This window comes from Mixophyes fleayi, chromosome 3 (assembly GCF_038048845.1).
Source record: "Mixophyes fleayi isolate aMixFle1 chromosome 3, aMixFle1.hap1, whole genome shotgun sequence".
Classification (NCBI taxonomy): domain Eukaryota; kingdom Metazoa; phylum Chordata; class Amphibia; order Anura; family Limnodynastidae; genus Mixophyes; species Mixophyes fleayi.
This window is the reverse complement of record NC_134404.1, coordinates 115,846,424-115,857,790: the sequence shown is the minus strand read 5'-3', so window position 1 is coordinate 115,857,790 and position 11,367 is coordinate 115,846,424. Positions and strand designations below refer to the sequence as shown.

General features: G+C 39.6%; 1 protein-coding gene across 1 annotated transcript in view; it reads left to right on the top strand.

The window, feature by feature from the left end:
* Window positions 1–8,515: 8,515 nt before the first annotated feature.
* Window positions 8,516–11,367, top strand: part of MCCC1 (methylcrotonyl-CoA carboxylase subunit 1) — a 29,561-nt gene continuing 26,709 nt past the window's right edge. Inside the window, exon 1 of the mRNA XM_075202195.1 lies at window positions 8,516–8,633. Within this exon, the coding sequence (XP_075058296.1) occupies window positions 8,566–8,633 (68 nt within the window). The 5' untranslated portion in view covers window positions 8,516–8,565. The remainder of the gene's footprint in view (window positions 8,634–11,367) is intronic.

The following is an 11,367-nucleotide window of genomic DNA, read 5'->3' as shown; positions in this document are numbered from 1 at the left end:
GTCTTATTATCTTGGTGTACATGTAATATACCGTCAAGTTCATAAATATTGGAACATCAACACAATTCTCATATTTTGGGCTCTATACACCACCACAATGGATTTGAAATGAAACTAACAAGATGTGCTTTAACTGCAGACTTTCAGCTGTAATTTCAGGGAATTTACATCCAAATCAGGTGAACGGTGTAGGAATTACAACGGTTTCTATATGTGCCTCCCTACTTTTTAAGGGAGCAAAAGTAATGGGACAAACTAAACAATCCTACATCAAACTTTCACTTTTTAATACTTTGTTGCAAATCCTTTACAGTCAATTACAGCCTGAAGTCTGGAACGCATAGACATCACCAGACGCTGGGTTTCATCCCTGGTGATGCTCTGCCAGGCCTCTACTGTAAATGTCTTCAGTTCCTGCTTGTTCTTGGGGCATTTTCCCTTCAGTTTTGTCTTCATCAAGTGAAATGCATTCTCAATCGGATTCAGGTCAGGTGATTGACTTGGCCATTGCATAACATTCCACTTAACATTTAACACCTCAAGACTCTGTTACACAAACGTACACATAGGCACACCCTAGGCTTGTTTGTCAAATGCACTAACACTTCACACGCCAGCATTCAAAGAGTTACTATAGTCAAGCAATATTCTTCATAACAGGCTAATGGATTCATTAGAGTATCAAGAACAAGACTTATTACATTTTAGACTTAATATACAAAGGTACAGGCAGGGGTATATAAAACAAGCATAACAATTGACATACAAATAATAAATAAGTCATAAAAACAAACGGGATGAATTTACAAAGTATAAACTTACATATGATAATCTTTATGCCTGGGGCAGGCAGAAGAGATGGACAATCCTTCAATTAGATTGAGCCCCAAGAGCTGACAATTTGTCCCTTTACATACAGGCTTTTTAAGTCAACTGAAATGGGACGGCATTCAAAAATGTCTCCAGATATCAATTATGGTTTGCTTAAAAATATTCCAAAAGTTTCATCTCTCTGCGCAACTTGCTCAATGCGTTCTCTGGTGTAGTTCAGCACCCTCTAGGGTCGAGAATGAGGCCAAAAGTCTGGGCATGCTATCTTTATTCACACTCCTATGGCTCCCACGGGCCCGTCGCCCAAAACGTGCCTTACTTTACCCGGTCATTTCACACTCCCTGGCGATTTGGGACTCATCCTCTCAGAAGTTTGGCCTTTCCCCCCACCCCTCTCCACTAATACCATTATTTAACTCCTATGATTTTGCCCCAGGCCTTTCCCCCAAAGTGTTTTCCGCTTGGACTTCACAAGGGGTCCGTTTTATGAACGATCTCACCTTCACGGCAGTGTTCCCTTCATTTGCTGATATTCAATCTCGAATGAACATTCCCTCTAAATTATTCTACCGATTCCTCCAGCTCCGTCACTACCACCAGTTAGCTAAAACTCGCCTCTGCTCTCGTCCCCTTACCACGTTTGAAAATCTCTGTTTCCGCCAGTCTTTTACACATGGCCTTATCTCAACACTGTACCATGAACTCGCCCCGCCTACTTCCGACCTTAGAGATTCACACAAACTGGCCTGGGAACGTGATTTTGGTGAAACTCTCCTGAGCGAAGAATGGTCAGAAATATATGAGAAAGCTGCCTCCAGTTCAATCTGTGGTAAAATAAAAGAGAATGTCTACAAGGTGCTGTACCGATGGTACTATGTTCCCTCCCGGATTCATAAAATTCTCCCAGACTCTTCTGATCGCTGTTGGCGAGGGTGCTCCCATGAAGGTAACTTTATCCATATATGGTGGTCCTGTCCCAAACTGACAAATTTTTGGGCAGAGATTAAACAACTGATCCAATCAGTACTCCAGGTAACTATACCGCTGGAACCTAAATTCTTTCTCCTACCTCTGGGGGCGCCCAAGTTCCTGCTTGTTCTTGGGGCATTTTCCCTTCAGTTTTGTCTTCATCAAGTGAAATGCATTCTCAATCGGATTCAGGTCAGGTGATTGACTTGGCCATTGCATAACATTCCACTTAACATTTAACACCTCAAGACTCTGTTACACAAACGTACACATAGGCACACCCTAGGCTTGTTTGTCAAATGCACTAACACTTCACACGCCAGCATTCAAAGAGTTACTATAGTCAAGCAATATTCTTCATAACAGGCTAATGGATTCATTAGAGTATCAAGAACAAGACTTATTACATTTTAGACTTAATATACAAAGGTACAGGCAGGGGTATATAAAACAAGCATAACAATTGACATACAAATAATAAATAAGTCATAAAAACAAACGGGATGAATTTACAAAGTATAAACTTACATATGATAATCTTTATGCCTGGGGCAGGCAGAAGAGATGGACAATCCTTCAATTAGATTGAGCCCCAAGAGCTGACAATTTGTCCCTTTACATACAGGCTTTTTAAGTCAACTGAAATGGGACGGCATTCAAAAATGTCTCCAGATATCAATTATGGTTTGCTTAAAAATATTCCAAAAGTTTCATCTCTCTGCGCAACTTGCTCAATGCGTTCTCTGGTGTAGTTCAGCACCCTCTAGGGTCGAGAATGAGGCCAAAAGTCTGGGCATGCTATCTTTATTCACACTCCTATGGCTCCCACGGGCCCGTCGCCCAAAACGTGCCTTACTTTACCCGGTCATTTCACACTCCCTGGCGATTTGGGACTCATCCTCTCAGAAGTTTGGCCTTTCCCCCCACCCCTCTCCACTAATACCATTATTTAACTCCTATGATTTTGCCCCAGGCCTTTCCCCCAAAGTGTTTTCCGCTTGGACTTCACAAGGGGTCCGTTTTATGAACGATCTCACCTTCACGGCAGTGTTCCCTTCATTTGCTGATATTCAATCTCGAATGAACATTCCCTCTAAATTATTCTACCGATTCCTCCAGCTCCGTCACTACCACCAGTTAGCTAAAACTCGCCTCTGCTCTCGTCCCCTTACCACGTTTGAAAATCTCTGTTTCCGCCAGTCTTTTACACATGGCCTTATCTCAACACTGTACCATGAACTCGCCCCGCCTACTTCCGACCTTAGAGATTCACACAAACTGGCCTGGGAACGTGATTTTGGTGAAACTCTCCTGAGCGAAGAATGGTCAGAAATATATGAGAAAGCTGCCTCCAGTTCAATCTGTGGTAAAATAAAAGAGAATGTCTACAAGGTGCTGTACCGATGGTACTATGTTCCCTCCCGGATTCATAAAATTCTCCCAGACTCTTCTGATCGCTGTTGGCGAGGGTGCTCCCATGAAGGTAACTTTATCCATATATGGTGGTCCTGTCCCAAACTGACAAATTTTTGGGCAGAGATTAAACAACTGATCCAATCAGTACTCCAGGCAACTATACCGCTGGAACCTAAATTCTTTCTCCTACCTCTGGGGGCGCCCAAGGCGACTCGACACGAGAATAAGCTGGTTAGACATATCCTCTCGGCGGCAACCTGCCAAATTGCAGCAGATTGGCGGCAGCATCGCTCCAGGCTGTTATTAACAGAGTTTGGCAAGTCCAACAGTTAGAATATATGACTAGCATCGTTAACAGATCCTCTAGATCGTTCACTAAGGTGCGGGACCTATGGCTCTCGTTCTTTCAGGCATACTCCCCTTTCACTTGACGTTATACCTCCTTTAGTCCGTCCTCCTCCCATTAATCTTCTCTTCTCCCTTTCTCCTTACTTCTCCACTCTACTATGTGCTAACTTCTCTTCCTTACTCCCTGCTTCATTTTCCTCTTTTCCAACATTCTTCTTCTTCTTTCTCTGTCATTTCTTTTAAAAATAAAAAAATCTTTCTGGTCATTCTCAAATATATAAAATTTGTTACCATTGCACTGTTTTTCTATGATGCTACGCTGGACGTGCCTCATGTTCTCTAGTGCTGTATATGCTCATTTTTTTCATGTGTTGGTTATACTACTGTTTGACCTTTGCAAAAATAAAAATTTAAAAAAAAAAAAATATTTCAAAAGTTTCGACCTTTCTTAACTTTTCTCAGATATATCCTAGAGACATATCTCTCCCTTAAATAAACCAGTTATAACCTCCTGCACATTTATATACCAAATATGATGGAATTACAACAATATCAGATCTCATTCTGAAAGACATGTGACTACTGCTGTTTCCTGTACAGTTGGTATTTATACTTCACATTCCATGTGCGGTTTTTGCCCATGCGTGGCACACTGACCCCAAAACACGAAATTTGAAGTCATTTTCTTTGAAGGCTAATATTCCTATATACCTGCATATATGTTCCGGTTTTGCATTTGCCTACAGGGTTCTCCTAGCATATAGCTTTCCCTAATTTACACTTTACCTAGGGGTTACTTTGGTTTTACAATATCTATTGAAAGGAAGTCTACTCTAATTAGGAAGTGGAATACATAATCAAACAGTGTATGGTTATGATATGCATATCTTAAGTTAGTTTCCTGACAGAATGTCTGCTGAACCTAATTACCTCCCACTGGGCTAATTGACAAAATGTTTTAAAGAAAAAACAACTTTTATCTGAGGGGAAATCATGTTCATTTCTATTTATCAATTTAATATTTTAATTGAGGCCCATGCATTTAATATTCTATTTAGGCCCTCATCCTGACAGTTACAACTGATTTAAATACAATATATTGTACAGCCATGCCGTCGTATGGAAAGCGCTATCTGACTGGTATTGAATAAGCTACAGTCATTTTCATATGTTAAGCTGGGTAAACACTACAGGTTTTTCAACCAACTATTGTGCCAATCACACGATAAACGACTGTTAGGTCTGATATCGCATTAGTGTGTACACTCCCATGATCATGTCTTGTCGTACTAAAGCACATCGCATAGTTTGATTTGATTTTATAAACTGACTAAAAATCACTATCAACGGTGGAACGATGTCAGGCAAATATGAAAAATTGTGAATGCATTCACGACCAGCAGTGTAGGCAGATCTCCATAGAGTGCGCAGAGTCCCAATCTTTTCAGCAGATTGTTATGAGATGAAGAGCACAGATCTGAAGGTAAATGTTGTAGGTGTGTACACATGAATCTGCATGATCATCGGGACTTTCAGTAGTTGGTAAAATTGTTACAGAACTCGCATCTGCAGTAATTTTCTGTAGTGTGTACCCAGCTCAAATGCTTTGTACAGTGTTAGCATATTATACCATCTTTATGACTCAGGAGTTACTTCAGGCAATGGCAGGGCAACCCATTTTGGCAAACAAGTAGAAGATGGCAAAATACAAACCACCATTTAATCTTGTAATCACATATGTTACCTATCCATGCACGCACACAATAAGCTAAGCACAGCAACCTGTCCACATTTTATAACAGCATTAGCAGAACACATGTTTTTTGTTGTTATTTCTTTTATTGAAAGCACAGAAACTGTGCTTCCGTGCCCCAAGTGCCGAAAAAAGGAACTGGTCCTCCTCTAAAGAGAAAAGGCCTTAATCCCCGACACCCAAGACCAATAGCTCCCTTGGGGGTGCAAGGTTCTTCAGACCCCCTTCGCCGCAAGGCTAGTGGTTCCCCTTTTGCCCCTGGTATCTGCTGGAGCTTCTCCCAGGGTACGACAAATTTGCCCGTGTTCCAGAAGGGAGGGCATGGTTGGTTTCTTGGGGGCTGGAACCTAAGGGCCACACAGCCGCCCAGATCTTAAAAGACGCGGAGCCCATATGGGCTTACTGCACCCCTAAATCCGTGATAAAAAAGATAAAAGTGAAGTGACAAACGCAAAGAAAAAATAATAGTGCCGTGTAATGACCGCCCTGGCCAAATAGCCGTGAAATATAAACATTTTCCCGCCCAGCCATAAGGCCAGGGCAAAAAGGCGAGTGCGTAAAAGAAAGTGGTGTAATGTGCAGGGTGCCAATAAAATCACGTTTTAAGGTGCAAAACCAGTTATTTATGGCACCCTCGGGTCGCCACTCCAGGGGCACATTAGTCCCAGGTTTTCAATGCCACCTTCCAGTCCCCTGGTCAGAGGGCCAAATACAGCTCTGCCACAACTGCACATGATCTTAGCCAATTAGCAGAAGACATGTACCCAATATAAAATACAGAGCTCACTCTCTGGTGGCCAGTGACTGATTGTTACTCTTGCAGCAAAGAAAGTTGAGTGACAGACAGCAAACTAGCCACTATCAGCCAATAATAGTTGCACTTCGTTTCTGTCTTGCATTAAATTCATTAACTGGAAGTTGGTTTTGAAACCACAATTTAAAGCAAACACTGAACTTTTAATATTATTTATGTTTAATATATGTTATACAGCAAAAATTAGCATCTTAGGAAAGTTCCCACTTATTTTAAAGTGGCAGTAATCTCGACTAATTAAAATAATCAATATTATTTTAATTCTGTTACCAGCTAATAAATTAAGCCATAGTTAAAGTAGGTGAGGTAGACTCTGGCAGATATAAAAAGAAAATATTAAGGATATGCAGTCAAGATAACAACAATCAAAAATCGTAGTCCCCACGTCAGAGACGTTTATGTGCCTAAATTATGTGATTCAGGTTAGACCCCATACTAAAACATTACACCGTTCACTTTAACTTACAGAATAAAACTCATATCCTGTATTTGTTTACATCAGCGCTATTGACATTGCGGGTTTCCATCATCTTGTTTGTGATTGGTTAATAAAAAACGCAATCGTTAGATCATTGCCTGCTCATCTATTCCACTTCTACGAGTACTCTTTGCAGGCAAAATCATTTCAATGTCAAAAATCGCCATAAATCTAAGAGATTATTAAATAGCATTGTTTCGTATTTTTGTCTGCGACTCTTACCACGGAAACAAGACAAGCTATTCCCTGTTGTGACTAGTTCCTCTACGCCATAAAGACCTGGTCCTTTTGGCGAAGGGGAACTAGCCAGCTCAGTATGAGTAGGCTAGTTCCCCTTCTCCGAAAGGACCATTTTGCCCCTAGTGGTCAGGTCCTGCATGAGTATGTTCATTTTGAAATGTGTTTACAAATACATATACATACATATATATATATATATATATATATATATATATATATATGCATTCAAACTCCAGAAGAATATAATATGCCCATTGAACATTGAATACAGTTTAACTTAATTGTTTCATATACATGTATATATATATGAAACTATATATATATATATATATATATATATATATATAGTTTCATATATACATGTATATGAAACAATTAGGTTAAACTGTATTCAATGGGCATATTGATTTCTTCTGGCGTTTGAAAGCATGGGAGACATTTTGTGGATATCTAATATTACTTATCATTAACTGCAATACATGTATTAACTTTACACCCTTTACATTTGAACCCTCCATTCATACATTTTTAGAATGTGAATTTACCTCATAGTAGTTATTTTTCCACACTACATATTTTTTTTGCTTTTGGTCTTTACCTGTAAAGAAATATAAAAGTCATGATTCCATAGAGAATTACTTGTTAAATGTGCCTCATTTCTTCCCCCCTAACCTTTATTGTATTGCTTTGAAAGTATTACTATTATTATCATTTATTTGTTAGGTACCACAAAGTTTCCACAGCGCCGTACATAGTTCAAACAGTAGACAACGCAGGGTGAAAGAATACAGAACAGTAAACACAAAGTACCAATGCTTCAGAAACTCCGGGCAGACAAATGGAGTAAATACGGAGCAGAAGAATAGGTATGGAGACAGGAGGGGAGAGGGGCCCTGCTCATTCGAGCTTACACCAGCACAAACTGGCTTACATTAACATAACTAAAAAGTTTCACTGAAGACTGCTCTTTGGAGCAGAGCTGGACAGCGCATGTGTGGAGGGATCATGTGATCCCTCCCTGTCACATGTTAATTTGTCTTTTTACACTAACCTGCTCTGTGCGTGTGTGTGAGTTTTGCGATCAGCGCATCCGCACAAGGATTACAAAGAAGCCGAAGAACTTCACTGAAGGACCGCAAGAGAAATGACAGTGTTAGGTAAGTGATACACTTCACAGGAACAGACGTTTTTCGGAACGGCTCTTCCTGTGTTTTTTAATAAATATGAGAAATCTTTTAATCCGCATCTATGCGATGAGGATTGAAAAGTTTCATTCATATGTTGCGGTGCTTTGTAAAATAGACCCCTTAGTGCCAGCACTAAAATCACATAGAACATACAATGCAACTTTGTGAGTACTCATTCACACTGTTAGACAATTCAAATTGCTGACATGTAAACTAGCTAATACACTTCAATGTATCCTGTTTTTAGACTCCTTTCTGGGATTAACTGATGCCTAAAAAGCAGCTCACACGTGAATAAGCCTGACAGGGAAAACTATTTTCCCATCTGAATTCAGTAGAAATATTGCAATTTACCTGATTCCCCGTTACTTTCAGTAACTACACAGGAGCACTGACAGCAGCCTCACCCCCTGTGTACCATGTGACTACAGCAGTCACATGACCTGGTGATGTCAGTGAAGGGCTCCCAGCGATTACCGCGGAAGGGGCGGGGTCAGGAGTGTCACTCGGTTGTCAGTGAGACACTAACATGGCGGCCACCTTGGTGTTTGTGAGGAAAAGACGTTGTCCAGGATTTTCAGCCCTACTACAACATCGGTGGGTAGATCTTACTTGTAAGCAGTCTTGACCATCATCGTCGAGGACAGAGAATTCATATTGTGGCTGAGTGGTGTTTCATATGTTTGTATGTCTACATACATTTACCATGTCCAAGGAGACTATTACCATACGTCATTAACCTCAACCTTGTATTATTTTGAAATGTTTACTAGTTTCTTACATTTATTTCTTACAATTAAAAAAATCTCTATTTATCCTTCTATGTTGCACATTACATAATATGCATGAAATATTTGGAGACAAATACATGCCAGTGATGATCACAATACATTACACCTATAGCACTCCAACCTGTTTCAGGGCATGTTATCTGCAGTCATGATCCCTTCCACTTGGTACAAAATGTTTCCAAACGTCCCTCTTAATTTACTATTACAGTTGGTGAAAAGAGTAACATCAATTGATTAACTAAGCCTAGGTTACTGTAATACTAAATTAAGCAGGTGTTTCAGAATCTGAGCGTTTTGTACAGTAGGTGTGGTGATGTGAGATTTCATTCCTCTGTTGGATTATGCAACAAGTTTTGCAATACTAAATTATTTAATTTACCTGAAAGGTGGAGAGGATATATTGAGGGGTCTACTCATTGCTTTGTGACAGGAGATAATTTTTATCTCTGCAAAAGGGATTTAATTTTACAGGTACTCACAAAGTCCCAGTAATCTAGTGTCATCCTATAATGTCATTAGGATGCCATTTGCACCTTCTGGTATTTTAAGGGAAAGCACATTTTGACCAATCCAATAAAAACATTAAAACATACAAAAGGAACAAATGCAATAAAGACCAATGTCCCCAATCTCTCATTATAAATTTAACACATGCATAAGGCTTAGGTGAGCAGTATTTTATAAGCAAATAAATATGTTGAAAATAACAAAGAGGGGGTCCTAAAATGTTTGTAAGTAAGGCTTTGAAGTTACATTTGTACTGTTTCTATTATGAATACTCCCAGTTTAATCTATAGTCCTGCAAAGATGAAAATTGATTTTCTATGTATGTGCTAGGTGTACAAATAGTTTGCATAATCAGAAATTCTTTGCAATTTCTCAGAAAGGTAAATTACCGTTTTTTTGAGGGGGAGTGTTGCTTATAAAAGTTTGATATTGATAATATTAAAACTAGTATTTTTCTGAAATACAGCTGTTAAATTTATTCTTATTTTTTTCCACAATACAGTCGTTCTCACTCAAATGAGTTATAAATTGTAGAAAAGAGGCAAAGTTGAAAACGTTCCCTACTATGTTTGGCAGCACAGGCCTTAATCATTGTGCAATAGGCCAGTGTCTCAGAAATGGCGGTAATTGCTATTTTCAGTGTGATACTATTTGCAAATAAAATGCACAATGGTACAAAACTAGGCATACTGATGAACGATATGCTTTAGATGTTTTGGTGATATAGCATTTAAGACTGTCCATCAGTAATGAACCTATGTACAGATCTTTGATACTGCAGATCATTATTTTCCAATATAACTGTACATCAGTGGATCCCAAACTTTTTCAGTTCAAGGCACCCTTAGGGTTATTATAATTTTTTCAAGGCACCCCTAAGCCAAAATAATTACCAAGTAGTCAGGGCTTTGCTTATCACTGGCCCTGGCCGAGTCACCCCAGGGAGCCTAGATGCACAGTTTTGGGATCCACTGCTGTACATCATCAAATTGATATTATGGGGTAAATGTATGAAGCTTCGATTTCATACATTTACCCCAATATGTTTTTTGTCAGTTATTCTGATTATTTTATCCTAAGAGCACCAACATCTGCGCTCAGATTTCACAATATTCATGAAGTTTGGCATCCAAACTGTTCTAATACAGTGGATAGTATGGAAGAAAGATTATCCAAGAACCACCTAATAGCAGGGTGTTTCTGGGACCACAGGTTCTCAAGAACTTTCATAGACTCTATGATGTCATTTTATTTATTTGTTTTTTATTTCATTGGTGCATTATTGTTGTTCTAGATGAATATATGGGTTGGGTACATATTTCTGATGGAAGAAATATCTACACTTATCCTGCTAACATGAAAATTGCGACAGGCTAAATGTCGATATTTCAGTTTAGCCAATACTAATAAAACGCAGACATTGTGATTGCCGACAGTGAAAATGCTGACATTAAATCAGCAATGCCAGTGGGACATGAACTGAAACAGAGGAAATTTGAGAAAAAACTACTTCACAGAAGGGTAGTGGATAAGTGGAATAGCCTCCCATCAGATATGTTAGAGGCTTATGCAGTAGAGCAGTTTAAACACGCTTGGGATAGACATAAGAATATCCTTATAAAGAATAAGGGATCAAATAAAGTTTAAGGTAACCGCAGGTTAATAAGACAATGGGCAGACTATATGGGCCAAGCATTTCTTATCTGCCATCAAATTCTATGTTTCTATGTCCAGCGGCTATACAGCAGCTCGAGCCGCCGTCAGTAAACAGTGTTAAAATAAATATAAATATATATATGTATATTGTGCCCCCTCCTCCCCAGTCATAGTAAGCCTAGTGCTTCCAGCTTAGTGCTGGTCAGAGGAAGATCGGGGCAGGTTTACAGCGTGGGGTGCCCCTGAGTCTCCTCCAACCAGCCCTAGGCTTTGCCAGGCGGTATCGGTGGCACTATAGCAGGGGAACCCTGTCATAATGACACACAGCCGCAGGTCAGCATGGAACTCAATTTCGTAGAGAGTTGGGGTCCTCCAAA